The sequence below is a fragment of the Bactrocera neohumeralis genome, chromosome 5 (genome assembly GCF_024586455.1).
Source record: "Bactrocera neohumeralis isolate Rockhampton chromosome 5, APGP_CSIRO_Bneo_wtdbg2-racon-allhic-juicebox.fasta_v2, whole genome shotgun sequence".
In the NCBI taxonomy this organism is placed as follows: domain Eukaryota; kingdom Metazoa; phylum Arthropoda; class Insecta; order Diptera; family Tephritidae; genus Bactrocera; species Bactrocera neohumeralis.
The window spans coordinates 71,931,210-71,948,906 of record NC_065922.1 but is presented as its reverse complement, the minus strand read 5'-3'; the positions used below and the strand labels follow the sequence as shown (position 1 = coordinate 71,948,906).

Genomic DNA, 17,697 nt, shown 5'->3' with positions numbered 1-17,697 from the left:
AATGTAGGCGGGAATTTAGAGAAATGATTATAAGGCGGTCGTAATGGTGGTACGGATATTGAGTATATGTGTAAGTTTCATGCAATTTTTTTAACTGCAAGCAAATTTTGTTAGAAGAAAGTTTTGAAAAATATTTCAAAAACACAACAAAAATATCAGTTAGCAAAAAAATGCTGAAATATTAAATTCGGGAAAAAGTAACAAAAAACTCAATAAATTATTTTTTGACAAAAATTTAGTACGAATATTAAATATTCTAGAATTAAATACATAGGAAATTTTTTGAAAAAATTTTGAAAAAAAAGTTTCCAAATTTGAAATTTCGTAATGGTCTTAATAAATTTAGTACTATGTATTAATTAAAAAAAAATTTTAAATTTATGATTATATCCTAAAAAATTACAAAAATTTTGTACTAAAAACGGTACTAAAAATTATGTACTAAAAAGTACATACATACATACATACATATGTTCTAAAACACTTAAAGCAGTCAGCCCACTTTTAGACCAGTGAGATTACACTTAGCGCAAACAAACATTTTGTTAGCCTCCAGTAAAAAAATGTTCGTAGGTTATGTTCTAAAAATGTACTAATTTTTGAATAATTTAAAATGATTTTTCGGTTGCAACATTTAGTTTTTCATATTAATACTAATATCAAAACGGAGTAGTTTGCATGCGGTGTCAGTAAAATTAATTTAAAAAGTGTACTAAAAAAATACTAAATTTTTGAAATTTTTTTAAAATCGATTTTGATGAAATTATTTCGCATTTTACATTTTATAAAACAAAAAGTGGTAAGTCGGGTCTTCACACTACTTAAAACTGGGTACTCAAAGTGTACTAAATTCTTTAAAGTCGCTTTTAGTACAAAATTGTATCCAAATATTGATTTTGAATAAGCATATAATGCACAGACAAATACATTTCCTTTTTTTCAATCCTATTAAAAATTTTGCAGAGAAATATTAAATATTTTTTATGTGGAAAAATACTTTTTAGTGTTCTTTAAAATTTTTCCAAAAGTGTACTAAATATTTGAAAATAGCATAAAATAACTTTTTTGACAGTACTGTGTACCAAAAATTTAATATATTGATTCAAACGAAGTATTTTACAGAGAATTTGTATTTTCTATATAAAAGATTTAGTACTAAAAGATACTAAAGTGTACTAAAAATAATTTCCATACCAAATTTCGTACTTAAAAGTACTAGAGATTATTATTCTTACAAAAAATTTTGTGTCATAAAAATACCATTAATGTACTAAATTTCTTGATTACTTTTAGTACTCAATTTTTTTCAACTATTTGATCCAAATCTAAATAAAATTTTCTTTCGGTGTTCTTTAAAATTTTTTAAAAGGTGTACTAGATACTTTACGCTCTAAAAATAGTTTTAAACATTTTTCGATAGTCATATGTATTAAAACTGGAAAAGTAATTATATTTTCTATAAAGAAAATTAAGTACTAAAAAGTGCTTAAAATATAAAAAATTGCTTTTGTATAAAATTGTGCACTAAAAAATACTAAATGTGTGCTAAAAATTATAATTTCTATAAGAAAAGGTAGTACTAAAAAAGTACTAAAATTGTGTCAAAATATATAAATTTCTATAAACGGAGTTGGTATTAAAAAAGTACTGAAACTGTGCTAAAATTGTCATTTTATAAACAATTTAGTACCAAAAGTACTAAAAAATATAAAAATTAAAAGCTTTTTATAAAACTGTGCACTAAAAAGTACTAAATGTGTGCTAAAAATTATAATTTCGACAAAAAAAGTTAGTACTAAATAAGTACTAAAATTGTGTTAATATACTGAATTTCTATAAACTGTACTAAAATTGCCATTCTATAAAAAAATTTATTACTAAGAAGTACTAAAAGTGTACTAAAATTTATTAGAACTATTTTCTTTTGACAAAACTAAATAAATAAGTAAAAAAAAATTTAGTACCATAAAGTACCAAGAGTGTACTAAAATTTATTAAAACTTTTTTTGTCTTGACAAAAATAAATAACTCCGAATTATTGAATTCTATAAATAATTTTACAGATATAAAGCTGAGCTTTGAACACAACCCTTCTACAAAGCAAGGCTACATAGATCTACTCTCATTTGAAAGAGAGCGCCCAATATGCGCACCCAAAGCCTTTATTGAATTAGCTTGTAGTAGCTACACTAATATCTTTGAGAATATTACCTTACCTTCAAGTTGGCTTTCGCTTTACATACCAACTTCGTCATTCCCTTAGTGGCAATAACGGCACTTTAAATCTACTTTTCGAACTTGAAATAATTTTCGTGCAGCTTTTCTATTATCCACTTCATTCCATTACAATTTGTTGCTAAACTTTGGCGATTTTTTTTTACCTTTCATTGTTGCTTTCGACTTGCGCGAGCTTTGTTCCAAACTAGCAAGCACGGCAGCGAGTACAAAACAACTTAAAAGTGTGTAAGAGAAACAAAAGAAATTTTAGAAAACTTTTATATTCAACAAACAGATTTTAATGCTGCCACTTGTTGTTGCTAAAAGAACACAGTCTAGCCTCAACTATTTCTGTTACAACTAACTTCTTTGAAAATAGCGTAAAACTTTCTTAGTACAGGTGTTAAAGGGGCAGGGCTGCGCTGGGCTGGGCGGTGGTGTGTGTAATTGAAAACCTGTTGCGAGTTGCCAGACTTTGAAGCAGTTTGTAATTTAACGAAATGGAAACAAAGCAAGTTTAGTGGGGAAAAGTGGCGGTAATATGATAGCAAATGAGATTGGCACTCAAGTAAAGTAGAATTGAAGAAAGAAATCGAAAAGAAAGCACGCGAAATGAAATTTGATATAAATGAGCGAGGTTGCATGCGGTGCAGAAAGCTAAAATGAAACCCAAGTGACACTTTTATTTGGCTTATGCAATAATAATAACAATTATATTAGCAATAACATGTCAGCAGGCAATTAGGGGCGATAAAAGACGCCCCTGACATATGGCTGACAAAGTGGCGCACATGGCGTATGAGTGACGCCTGAGTCAAAGCAAAATTAACTAGTATACAATCAACTTTTTGTATGTAACAATAAAAAAACAAGCTGCAATGAATGTATATTACTGCTAACAGCAAAAAAAAAAGTCACCTTTTCCATCACTCTCCACCCACGGCTCCTCAACTGGACATTGTATATTGCGCCGCCGTCCTTGCTCGATTCAAATAATTTGTTTAAGCTTTTGATGAAAGCACAAAGAAATCAAAGGCGATAAAATCAAGTTTATGCCACAAAGGCTATGTAGGCGTTTAAAAATAACGCTACGCTAGCATATGTGTGAAGTTATATATTTACAAGCATATGTAAATACACATACAAGTAAATGTATTTCACTTACTTTTGTATCGATTGTTTGTCAATAATTTCTGTTGAGGTCAACCAATATGTGGAAAGCATTGTTGTAGCTGTCATTGTGGACATGAAGAGAATTGCTTGTATAGCAGGTAATAAAGATAAAGTGGTGAAGCGCCTAAAAGCAGACAATGCAAAGGGAATTAAGCTACGCAAAAAGTACAACATAAAGCCTTACGTTTTAATGTTTGCAGCTTTTCGCAATAAAAGTAATAAAACTAAAATAACGTTACCAGAATTTTGTTATTAAAGCTTTAAGCCAGGCTAAATACCTAAAATTTGGGAGTTTTTTGACACTTTAGTTAAAATAATACAAAATAAAATTTTGATTGTAATAAAAATTTAATCGAAATGTACATTTCGAACTCTTTTTATACATTTTTCCCATCAATACCCTATCAGCAGAAAAATATGTTATCAGAATTGCATTCACACAACTCATACTTTGATTGGTATTTAAGCATATACTGGGGTGGTAGTAATAAGATGACTTCCTGAAAGCAGCTTGAAAATTCTATTCTGTTGGTATTCTGAATTGGTATTCTGTTTATTATTCAGCGCTATCAACATCCTTCCATGGCCCATCTCATTTTTTACTTTTAGCAGAGTCAACCACCCACCCTAAGGTGAGCTCAATGACCATTTAGATTACTTTTAGCAATGTCAACAGACTACCAGAGGTCAATGACCTTTTTTGAGGTGAATTACATGAAGACAACTCATATATTGATTGATAAAAATTTAGTTGTGGATGTAATACGATGACTTCCTGCAAGAAGTTCGAAAATTTTTGTAATAGGTATGTAAATAGGGAGGCCTATGACACCTAACAAGATCAATGACCCTTCTGTTTATTGCCTTTAGCAGTATCAACATCTTTCCCTGAGGCCTGTCACCATTTTTTTTTTTTGTTTTAGTAGAGTCAATAACACATCTCAAGCTGAGTTTAATAACGATTTAGCTTCCTTTTAGCGAACTGAATACTTTTGTTTATATGTAGTAAGGACAGCAACCTGAGGTTAATGACCGATGGTGGCTTTAATTACACCTTTGTTTACATTTAATGAGGACCTAAATCTTAGGTCAATGACATTGACTGTTTACATTTAGCCAAGTCAACAACCTGAGGTGTATGATCTATTTCTATTTTATAACCTGAGCTCTATGATCTTTGAGGAGGTCTAAGATCTTTCTATTTTACTTTTACAATAGTCAACAACCCTTAGCGGTATATTAAGCCTCACGGTTGTAAATTTTCCAAGAAGTCAATGACAGATAGCGGTAAAGTTTTTGACTTTTTGATATGCTCGCTAATTAGGTTCAGATGTTTTTGAAGCTAGTTCCAAAAATAACTCTTCTTTAAATATATAAATTAGCAACTAAATTTTCTAATGGCAAATTTTAAATAGAAATCAGTAATAATTTTTTTATATTGAACACAACCGATTTAGCCATGTCCATCTGTACATCCGTCTGTATACATATGAACTAATCCCACAATTCTTGATAAGAATTGTCGAACTGTCGAGGATAAAGCTGCCATATAAATCTGCTCTGCCAGCAAAATTCAGTTCTTCGCTGTTCCTTTATGGAAAACTTTTTTATTTCGCAAGATATCTTAACGAAATTTGAAATGTCTTATTTTTTAAGGCAAGGCTATAATCTTCGAAGGAATTTCTCAGATCGGACTACTACAACATATAGCTGCCATACAAACTGAACAATCCAAAATAAAACAATCTTTTAGTTGTATGTGATATTCTAGATTCGGTGCAGCCGAAGATAACGTTTTTTTCTAAACAAAATATATATATTTATTTATTATATGTAAATAATTACTTCCTCCCAGAAAAGATGCTTTTATGACATTCATTTTACTTTGACGAATTTTTTCCATAGTTTTCCTTGTTACTACTTTTGCATTGAACTTAAAAAGTTTCTAGAAATATTCATGCAGTTTTCATGTTTCCGGCTGTCATATGCGCATAACGACATACACTTCAATCTGGCATTTAATTTCGCTAAAAGCTTTCATAACCCAGCGTTCAATGAACTGCTAGGAGCCACACACACTACAAGGATATCGCCGGCATATCAGCATACATTGGCGCCATTTAAATTGACACGCATGAATTTTAACACACACACACACGCATATTTGCATATGGAAACCCAATATATTTTTTATAAATTGTCAGCATATCACACACACATGCATACATACATACATATGTACACAAATCTGATATGCGTATTTATTCCGTATCATATTTATTTGCTGTGCGACAACTTTATGAGGCATAAATTTCCAAAATCGAGCAAAAAATAACGGAATATGAAATGCTCGTAAATAAATAAATCGCGTTGCTGATATGTTGGGCAGGAAAGCCGTAAAAGATATGAACAAGGAAAGTGAGCAATAAATTACCTATACAAACACATATACTGAAAGGTATGCAAATGTGATTGTGTGCATGCCTAACAGTAGACCACCCTGGCAGCCTAAAAAGTGGCAAGCGAAACACACATTGACAAGATAAAAGCATCAAAAACACAAAGAGGGAGGTTAGATAGCTTTGTGAATAGGTGGGGGCACAATGAGGGGGTGTGGCGAGCGTTAGATAGCTTTGAGGGTGCTTTGGTGCTAATAAGCAGTCTTTGGTATAGCTAATGTGGTTTTAGCATTTGTTGCGCGTTCTGTGCGCCTGCTGCCGCCGTTATGCTTGCGGTTTTGTTGCGTGCTGATGCTTGACTTTATGTGGCTTGATTGTGTTCTCGCCCACGGGAATGGCGGCTTTTAATGGTTTACCATTTTACATTCTCAACCCCGGTTATTGTCGCCGTTTGTCATTTTGTTGTGATAACGGTGCTTGATATGTGACAGACAGCGACTTAATTAAGTGGTTGTGCCAATGTTATTGATACTTTTATTAAAAGGAGCACAGTGGGCTGAGTTAAGATATTTGGGTGAAAAATTTTCCAAAAATTACTGAGAGTGGTGAGTTTTAAATAAATATTAATAACATTAAAAAAATCATATTGTGAAAAAATTTTAGTGCTAATAGAATTTATATGATTAGGCACAAAAAAAAATTGTACTAAAATTTTTTAGTAGTTTTTAGTACTAACATTATTTTTATAAAATTTCACAAAAATATTTTGTACTAAAATTTTTAAGTACTAACTGGTTTTGTACATTACAAAAAATTGTTGGTACTAAATATTTTTAGTACTTTTAGTACCAATTTTTTATAGGTTATAGTAGTAGATCAGACATTTTTTACTAAAAATTGGCACTACATTTTTTAGAATTGTAAAATTGTACTTTTTAGTACTTCATTTTTAGTACTCACTGTATTTTTATGAAACTGAAAATTTTTAGTACTGAAATTTTTTGGTACTTTTTAGTACTGACGAAATTTGTATATTACAACACGTTTTTGGTACAAAATTTTTGTATTACTTTTAATACTAATTTTTCATAGTCAAACAGATCTTATTAACTGTTTTTATACACACATTTTATTACTAAAAATTGGCACTAAATATTTAGGATTTGTAAATTTTGTACTTTTTAGTACTTATATTTTGGTACTAACAGTAATTTTGTAAATACACATAAAAATATTTTGTACTACAATTTTTTAGTACTTTTTAGTACTAACCGGATTTGTTTGTTACAAGAAATTTTTAGTACTAAATATTTTTTAGTACTTTTAGTGCTAAATTTTTTGTACGTACTTAAAATTGTTGATATATAGCGGTAGAAATTAATAAAATTTAGTACTAAAAAGTCCTACAAAAAATTTAGTACAAAATAAGTTTTACAGTTGTTGAAAAATCCTGTAAGTACTAAATTTTTGTACTAGAAATATCTGTAAGAGTTTTTAAAATTGTAAAATATTGATTGCTTGTTTTTAGTACTAAAATGTGTGTACTAAAAATATTTGTACTAAACCAAACAAATGTGTACTAAATTTTTTTAACGACAATTTTTTTTTTACTAAAAAGTGAATAAGAAAAATTTTGTGCTAAAAATTTTATATTAACAATTTTGTACTAAAAAACGTGTACTAAACTTATAAAAGACCTTCTTTCTGCCAAAAAGTGAAAAAGTGCTCTCAAAGAATGGGAAAAATATTACAGTAAAAATTTTACACTAAAAAATTTGTACTAATAATAAGTAATAAAAATTTAGAACTAAAAATTTAGTACTAAAAATATTTGGACTAAACCAAAAAATATGTACCAAGTGCATAATTAACAGGAAACAAAACTGTTAGCTCAATACTGCTCTCCAACAACCTTTTGAAGGTGTTAATGAATATTTAGAAGTGAAAAACTATTGGAAACAAAAAATCTCCATCTTCTTAGTTTTTCTTTCAAATTAAAGTTTTCCTCAAAAGAATTTCAACTCGGTTTAGTAAATCAGGAAAGGAAACTAAGAAAAGTAGTAAAATAACCACGGCATTGTGTGAAGAGCGCCTTGAGCCCTACGCAGCCGACCAGCGAAACAACCTTAGGCGGCAAGCGCATATTAATGGGAAGCTGTAAAGAGGAATTTGCGGTAACAAAGTGAAAAATTTGTTGGAAAAAATCTGCTACACGCAACAAAGCCGAGCATGCAACACATTGCGAGCTGCCGCAGGTGATGCATGTGCAACAAACTTCTAGCAGATAGATGAGGTGCCATGAAAGGCGAGAGGAGAAGCTTGAAAGGTGGGTGTGAGCAGCGTAAAAGGAGGGCGGGAGAAAGCTGACGTGCGAACAAAAACATATGCGACGTAAGGAAACAAATGCAGGAGGGGGAGCTTAGCAAAGGATGGGTGGCTGTTGTGAAAATATGGCAACATTTGTAGCAAGAGTAGAAAATCGAAACCAACAAAAGCAAAAAAACAAAAAACAACAAGAACAATAAGAGCAAAAAAAAATCAATGGAAAATCAGGAAAATCACTGGCATTGTGCTCAAGTTGTTGTTGTCGTACTTGTTGTTGCTACTTTCCACTTTTGCGTTATCGCCTTGGTTTTTTTCCAGTTGTTGTACCTTCATTGTGCACCTGCTTGATGTACACACAGTGTTTTCGAAAATGCATTAACCACAACGGAAGGAAACATGTTGAAGGTTGTATTGCACAGGCACTCTTGAAGTACCAGCGACTCATCCCCTCGGCTTGCACTCTCCCACCCTTGAATTGATGTGCACAATGCTTGCAGTTTACAGTTTCGCTTTTGTTTGTTGTTTTTGTAGTTTTCGCTATTTTGCGGTTATGTTGCTGGCATCCGTTGTTGCCATTAGCGGTCGAGCGCACAACAACGTAACAACATCGGGGGAAAAAATACGAGCCATAAAGCTTGATTATTTGCCCAGCGTAGCCTATAAGTAGGCGCATGCAGTAGGTCTGGTCGTAGCACAGCTGTTCGCATGGGTAATGCAAGAGGGCGGGCCTGCGAGCGCACTTTTAGGCGCACAACGCATTAGTAACGGCTCAAGACGATAATTACAGCCAACGCTGGCGCTGACGTCAAGCACTTGATGGAGTGGGCGCGCACTTAGGTACTAAGCCACAGTTATATGTATGTGCATGTGTGTGAGATTTCAGTTTGAAGTGAAAAAATCGATACAAGGAGAGGGAATCAGAAAATTGCATATCATACTTTCAGGCGCGCGAACCTAAACGACTTTCAGAAATGTCGAGGAATGAGGGAAGAAATGAAGCAACGTTTTAATGTGGATTTTGTTGAGAAAAATTGCCAATAAAGCATTTTGTAAAAACTGCTTTCGCCCAGCATAGAAAAATAAGCCTGATTTTCTTGATTAAAAATTTTGAAAAATTACCGAGATAAATCAGATTTAGTAGCTTGCAACCTCTTTTCATATTTTAAGGCGCAAAAGTAAATGCCCTCAATTTCTTGCATACTTTTAGGATAGTTATAAACAACTTTCGATTACATTATCATAAACATAAGGTCAGTTGTAATTTTTTTAAAGAGGAAAACCATATATTCACTCCTAAAAGTATGCAAAAAAATGTTCGTTCATCTTAGAACAAGAAAAAAATCAAAAATTTTGGTATTATATTAAAAAATTTATTGGCTATTACAAACTTGTGAAATAATTGCATACTTTTAGGCGTTAAGACTTAAAAAACTGTTCAAAGCCACCAAAAGTATTTTTTCTTCAATATTAATAATTTTATCAGCCAAACTTTTCCTAGCCAACATGTTTTTCTTAACCAAGCCGTTATCGCTGCAATATTTTTGCAATTTCTTTGCAACTTTTTGTTATTTTTCATATTTCGGCAAACTTTGTTGCAAATTCTTCCATTTGCGGATTCCTGGCGCCACTAACACATGGTTCGAGCGCGTCTCCATACTGGTGATACTCTTCAACTGCGTCACACTGGGCATGTATCAGCCGTGCGAGGATGAGAAGTGTGTCAAGCTGCGCTGTCGTGTACTGCAGGTAAGCAACAACAACAACTCAATTTACAAAAAAATGCCAAATTACAACAACAAAAACTGGATTTACCTAATTAGTAGTAGACTTAGTCTTGTAATTTTACAACAACTTTTTTTTACAACAACAACTTAATTTACAACAACAATTCAATTTCAAACAGTAACTCATTTTAAAGCAACAACATAGCTTAGAATAACAAATTATTTGACAACAACTTTTTAATGTACAACAACAACTCGAATGTCAAAGGCAACTAAATGGCAACAACAATTACTTTTATAAAAACAAATAATTTGAACACAAAATTTTATTTTACAATAATAATAATAATTTTAAAAAATTAACGTTTTACAACAACAAATCATTTTACAACAACAACTGATTTTACAACAATCTATTTGTAACAAAAAGTTAATTTTTAATAACAACTAATTTTGCAAACACTATTCGCTTTCAATAACATCTCACTTTTACAAAAACATATCATTTTACAACAACAACTAATTTTACAACTATTAATTTGACAACTTAATTTAGATTTTACTCAATTTGCAAAAAATAACCATTTTATAACAACAAATGATTTTACAACAACAACGAATAATTTTACAACAACAACTAATATTACAACTATTAATTTGACAAATAAATTTCATTTTACTCAATTTGCATAAAATAACCGTTTTATGATAAAAATGATTTTACAACAACAACAATTAATTTTACAACAACAAACAGTTTGACACAAAATTTGTTTATCAATAACACCTCAACTTGCAAAAAATTACCTTTACAAATAAATTTACAACAACAATTAAATTTACAAGAACTCTCCTAACAACAAAAATGTTAATTTATAATAACAATTCAGTTTACAACAACAATTCGTTTTCAAGCACATCTCACTTCTACAACAACAATATTGTTTGCAATAAAAATTATTTTAAATACAAGAAGTTAATTTTACAACAACTGAATTTACAACAACAATCCATTTAACAGTAACAATACATTCGACAACAACAATACATTAACCCAGAAGGCTATAATAAAATTTAAATTACACAACATTGTGGCGTCAAATCAAAACGTTGTTGTGCGCCATTCGTATGGCTTTGATTACGACTAATTGAAAAATGCCATAAATAATACGACACATTTGCGAAATTAATTGCAGAAAATTCTATTTGTTATCGCACACATCAAGTGTTGTTTGCATATTGCCATAATCAATGGCTAATTTAATTGAAATATTTACAAAGGTTCATTATGCAAGCATTTCCATTGAATTATTGCCAAAGCAACAATAGCAAATGTTTTCACCGAATTGCCGACTTTGTTGCTTTGCATTGAATTTTATGCAAATGCAAATGCAGCTGACACACATTGTTGAAGTGCGCTCCGAAATGCTTTGGAAATTATAGCAATACCCACACACACACACACATACATGTTTATATCGATATATGACAATGCATTTGTGTGTGTTTAGCTGCCATTGATGAGCATTTGGCTCGCATTGCAAATTAAATAATACTCATACGCCATGTGGTCAGTTATTATTTATCGAACTTGTTGCTCTCGAATTGAATGCTTGTGCAATGGCATGATCGCAGGGCGGAGATGGCGCAATGTCATATTTAAATTTGCATTGTGCGAAGGTCATAATGAGTCAAAATAATATTTGAGCTAATAAATCCGGACTTTTGAGCGATTTTTTTGGAATTAAAAATGATTTTTAATTTAGCACAATATTTCAAGGTTTTACATATTTCCAATTTTCATGTTATTGAAAATATTAAAAATTAAAGAGATGAACGAATAAATAGAAAAATATTTTTTAATAAAATATTCTGAGTATAAACGAAAAAAGAAATTCCAACATATTCGGAACAAGGTTTGTTTCTCATTATATGTGAATGTGGGAGCTGGGGTAGTGTCGAGCCGATTTTATTTATTAACTGCAATATTATCATGCCACATACTAAAAACATGTTTCCTGTGTTTCATTAAGGTACCTCACATACAATCACCAATCTTACTCCAATGTCCTGATGGACCTAAAAGGGTTTTGAATTCCTTATGAAGTGTAAGAAGGATTGAATTTCAAAAAATATGCCATCGTGATGGTATTAATCAGTAGGCAGAAGGAATTAGAAGAAGTGCTAAAAATGTTCTTATTAAATTTAATGACATGTAATCCACTGGATGCTCGAAAATCCTGATATTAGTTAAATGGAGGCGTAGTAAAATTTTTGCCTAATTTTATCTATTTTTAGCGAAAAGATATACTTATAAAAAAATTAATAAATGAATACAAAAAATAATAAAAAATTAAAAGAATATAAATTTAAAAAATTTAAATAAAATAATATTGTCTCAAAAAATTAAAATTGTTAGCTTAAAGTTTAATAGTTTAGTTTGTAAGTGTGTTATTTTTATGCTTAAAAAAGTTATGAAAAAACATTTTTTTAATCGTGGAAAAGAAAAAGCATTAATATCAAACATTTATGATTTTTTTCGCATAATTTCATAAAATAAACTATCAAGATCGGTAAATCAGCAATATTTTATTTAAATTTGCACAGAGAAACCTTTAAGAGACAAGCAACGCCTTCATCATTAATTTAAGCAAAATACATGTCTTTTGTTTTGCAAAAAAGAGTCTAGAACATGCCATGTAAACACACACAAAATGCTGTCAGAGAAAGGAAGACCCTGAAAAACAGTAAAATTAATGATACATAAAGCAATAGTTTGTAAAAAGCATGAACACCAATCATCAAAGATTCTGTATGTGTGCGCTCACTCACATACACATCTATCTATATACATGCATGCACACCTACATATACATACATATTTACATGCGAATGACACTTCCGCCTGTGTGGCGCTAATGCCACATAAAAGCATTTCAGCTCATTAGACACAATAAACGCAAACAAGCAGAGCAGTTAAGATGGATATGATAAATGTGTAGCGAGAAGAAGAGAGTGTAGAAGGACACGCCTAGTACATATATGTATGTATGTGTTTATGAAAATCAACTTAAAGCAGATATCTAAGAATGTGCCCAACCCAAGGGCTACCTCTTAGCAGAACTGGTCTTAGACTTTGTAACGATTTCAAGATTTTTATCTGATGAAGCCCTGGACTGAAAAAGTAGTATAATGGTTGACTCCTTACAATTTTTTTAATGAACAAGATTTAATCAAAAATGAGCTCATTGTAGCTGATGTTCTTCAGCAACTACCTCAATGGAGAAAACTCGATAATTTTACTATACAAAGAATGTTTTACCATTTTTAATTGAAAAACAGCCAGTTTTCAATCGCTTCAAAGATGGCGTTTTCGATATCAACGACTGTCCGACTGAAGGAAGGTAAAAAACCTTCGAAGACGGTGAATTGGAGACGTTGCTCGATGAGTATCCATGTCAAACGCAAGAAGAGCTCGCTTCATCATTGAGACTGACACGCCAAGCCATCTCCAAGGGAGTGGATGCGCTGGGAATGCTTCAGAAAAAAGGAAATTGGGTCCTTATGAGTACAATACCATTGAGGCACGAAAACCTGATTCTAATATATGACAACTCACGGCTTCACGTTGTCAAACACTGGAAACGCTTAAGTGGGAGGTTCTACCCCACCCGCCATATTTCTCAGATATTGCACATGGTCTTGCACAATAGTAGTTGCACTCACAAGACGACATCGAAAAATGGCTTCATTCTTGGATACTATCACAATATACCGTAATGATATTCAAGCTTTGCCAGAAATATGGGAAATAGTTTGGACTAGCGACTTGGCATTTAAAACTACCTAGACAGTCCTAAATGAAGTTTCAACTATTCAGTCGCTAACCGAACTCCTTACAAGAGAAGAAAAGAAGAGTTTAGGGCTTATTTTCTCTAAGTCAGTATAGTCTAGATAGGTCTGAGACGGTTTGGTCTCAGCGGCTATCTAATAATTTATCGTTTTGGAGAATTTAAGATAGCACTTAGTCAAGTTTCGACGGTTTGATTTTGGAATCATATAAGATGAGAAAAGCCTCGAATAAACGCAATATTCAAGTTCAACTTTAGATCAAACTGCTAAGATTTTCCATAGTAGAGGTAAGAAGAAACCATTATTGTTAAAAGCTGTTACAATAGACTTCTGTCACATCTACAATATCTCATAGACAAGTGGGGAACTTAGGATTTGAATACCTAAATGAATGGTGTATTCAATCCGGTTTTATAGTCGCTAGCAAAGAGTTTTTTCATTTCGTTCGGTTCTATTTGAGAAAAATGCAAATTGAATTGCTGCAAACAGTTACTCAGCCAAATTCAGAACCAAACCGAGTTAAAATAAGACGTAAAATGTTAAAGGCATTGACGACAAGAAGCATTAAATAAGTTCTAGAATATATGCTATAAGACTCAGTATAGTCTAAATTATTTTGCAGCAATTGGTCATTTCGAGAAGTTAAGTTCTAAGCTTTGACAAAAAAAAATTGTTAAAAAGTCTGGTAAAGCTTACTAATTTCAGGTTAACAACAATAAAGGGCTACGCGTTGGAAAACTCTGGCAAAAATTTGGCAAAGGTGTTGCATTACACCAAACTACACACATGTAGATATCTAGCTCTCACTGGCAGCGCCACGAAATGTATATAAAATAACGCTTTTCAGCGCCTAATTGCAATTTAAATTAGAGAAAAACAAGAAAAACGCCAGAACGAGTCATATTTTAGACATTTCACCAAGTACCCTACTCAAGTTCAGCAACAGACTTGCCCCTACAACATAATGGAGACTCACACAAAATAAACAAGATGTACAATTTATGTAGTTAAATATATAATACCGTTATAGCTGCTTAAGTAAGTCGAGATGTGGAAAGTAATTAGTGCAGAAGTAGTAGTAGTAGCTTAGTAGGCTGTCAAGAAGTGGGAGGAGCGGAAGCAATGGAGAGTTTTATTGTGAGAAGGCAGGGTTTGATTTACAACATATAGCTTGTTTGCGTAAAAAAAATATATTTTAATATGTGTATCCGCTGTCACTTATTGCATAGACTTGTGCTGGTGTGTCTGACAGCTGTTGCCTATGTTAAGGCGCAAGGATACTTTTATCGTCACGAAAACAACTTAGGTGGGCGTGAGTGGTCAAATCAACTAAATAATGTTAAAAAAGTAGAATATTTTTGCGAAAGCATGTTAAAAAGGAATTTTTTTGTGAAACTGTTTGCCAAAAACACTTTCAGTAACGTTATAAATTTATATGTAGCGATAGACAGCAGGTAAAATTGGTATTTTTGATTTATTCTGTAATCATATATGTTTGAATAAAATGCTTTAGAGAACGCTAGTGTCACAATAACTACAAAAAGTGCAATAAAAGCCCAAATCAGTTCATATTTCGAACGGATTTGGTACTTATAATTTTCACGATAGATGGCGCTATTGTTTTATTTCTTCTAAAAATCGAATTTTCTGTCAAAACTGTGCCATTGATACATTCTAACTACTAGACTATATATAAATCGTCTACTAGAGTGGACACTTTTACTCTAACCGCATGAGGAATGTCAGAATTTGCCGAATTCGAAAAAAAGTTAACTCGCTAGGTGGCGCTGCTGTGTAGTTTTTTATGAAAACCGTACTTAATATCGCATAAACTTAAAATTTTGAAGATTTAACCATATGCCAGCTATATGAATGCAAATTTTTGCTATTAAGGTGAAGCTGATGTGAAGACATCTACAAAAAAGCAAGGAGAGAAGAAAGACTGAGCCAAGTAAATGTTTCACAATGGTATACCAGATGAAGCTGATGGCATATATTTTCAAATTTCGTTCAGTTTAGAGAGAATATATTTCAATATTTTTATTTTTTCTCTACAATATCTCAAAGGCAAGTTTGTACTATTTGAGAGCAATACCTTTCCAAACTACAATTACATAAATATATTTCTAGCATTTTTTGCATCCCTTTTTCATGGCACTTCCTCCACACCCTCAATGCCATATCTTTGTTTTGCTCACTTGATAATTACTCAAACAACGACACTTTATTTTTGCTGTCAGACGCTTGTCTGTTTCTGGCATTTTTGCTACCAACTTATCACTTGAGGCAACTGCTCATTTATCTAATCACAAACATATAGTCGTCAAAAAACACTAACTGGTACGAGCTCAATGTGTTGGCAGTTGCAATGCTCTCAGCGCTAATTGTGCGAGTGACAGTGTAGTTGACAGGCATCAAAGCGAAAGCTTGTTATCCTGCTGATCCTTGCTGAGTGTATGTGTGTTGGAGAAAAAATCATATTAAACACTCGAACGCTTCTATGATACATTATTCCGAAGTTTTCCAACATCTGCTCAGCATAAATTAGACTATTTTTTGTTGTATGCTGTAATAAGCCGATAAGGATTAGTGAGGCAAGTTGGCAACTTGTTTTGCTGGTCATTTCCACTGTTAGTATTAATAAGGAGGTAGCAAGAGTGCTTGAATAATTACTTAATGTGATGAGTCTTAGAGGTCCCAGAAACTTATATTAGCATTTCTGCTGCTTTAGAAAATCGCCTAGCAGTCAAACTAGAAAATATGTGTTTTATATACATACTTCCTATATACTGAGCGCACAAATGTAGGCAACAATTTGACGAGTATACTTTCCTGAAGGTCGTAACTGTTAAAGCTATTAAGCAACACTTGACTTCTGAGTGCCATAAGCTTTTAATAGCCTTCTTTTTAGGCTTAGCTCCCGAAAGTAGGCAAAAAATCTATTGCATTAAAATATCCCAGAAACTTCTCCTAACATTTTTTATGCTTTAGAGAATCTTCCAGTAACGGCAGTAGCAATTTTGTTCCCTATACACTTCTAATAATCTTGGTATATACTACCGCGCCCAAAGGTAGGCAACAAATCTATGAAATAAACTAATTTTATAGACCATAGTATACTATCTGACACATTTCTGCTCTTTTAAGGTATCGCCAAGTAGTGAAATCAACAATTGTGTGTCCTACATGCTTCTAATGATTTTCTTCTTTTTGACAACATAGCAAATTTGCGGACTATTGTAAAAAGACATACAATACTTTTCTGATGTATTTTTCCATATTTGAAGTGTCGCCAAGTGGTAAAATTAATAATTTTTAAACCAATATATTTAAGATGTTTTTTCTGATGAACGGCGATCCGAAATGTAGGCAAAAACTTTTTGAAGTAAACTAACCTGAAAACTCCCAGTAGGCCAACTGACTAATTTCTTCACAAACACATCTTTTTTGGGTCATGTATGCTTTGAAATATCTTCTTTTTGAGTTGAGCTCCTAAAGGTAGGCAACAAATCGAAGAAGCATTCTTATCTGAAAGATCCTAAAGGATTATCCATTTCAACGTGTTTAGCTTAGAGCCAAGAAGTCAAACACGCCACTTATTTTTCGTATATGCTTCTAACAAACTTTCCAATAAACTGCACACCCAAATGTAGGCAATATATTTTTTAAATAAAGTAACCAGAAAGCTCTCAGAAGGCTAACGAACAAATTTTTCCACAAAAACATCTCTTCTGGGTTTTATATGCTTTAAATTATCTTCTTTTTAGACGAGCGCCTAAAGGTAAACAACGAAATGAACAAGTATACTAATTTGAAAGATCCTTAAGGACTATCTGTTACAAGTTGCTTAGGTCATAGCCAAGAAGTCAAACACGCCTTTAATTTTTCCTATATGCTTCTAATAAAGTACCACCTAAGCTGGATTCCCATATGTAGGCAACATATTTTTGAAGTAAAATAAGGCTTCTTGCCCCCAGAAGGCTCTCTGACTAATTTCTCTACAAATA

The 17,697-nt window shown here is 32.2% G+C and overlaps 1 protein-coding gene across 7 annotated transcripts in view; it reads left to right on the top strand.

Annotated features, from left to right (window-relative positions):
* Positions 1 to 17,697, top strand: part of LOC126758195 (voltage-dependent T-type calcium channel subunit alpha-1H) — a 257,600-nt gene that overhangs the window by 132,486 nt on the left and 107,417 nt on the right. For 6 of the 7 annotated variants that reach the window (XM_050472310.1, XM_050472307.1, XM_050472308.1 and 3 more), the window contains exon 1: positions 9,746 to 9,860. In XM_050472310.1, the coding sequence (XP_050328267.1) occupies positions 9,804 to 9,860 (57 nt within the window). In that variant the 5' untranslated portion in view covers positions 9,746 to 9,803. Of the gene's footprint in view, positions 1 to 9,745; positions 9,861 to 17,697 lie in introns of those variants that run through there. The other variant, XM_050472312.1, reaches the window with a different exon arrangement.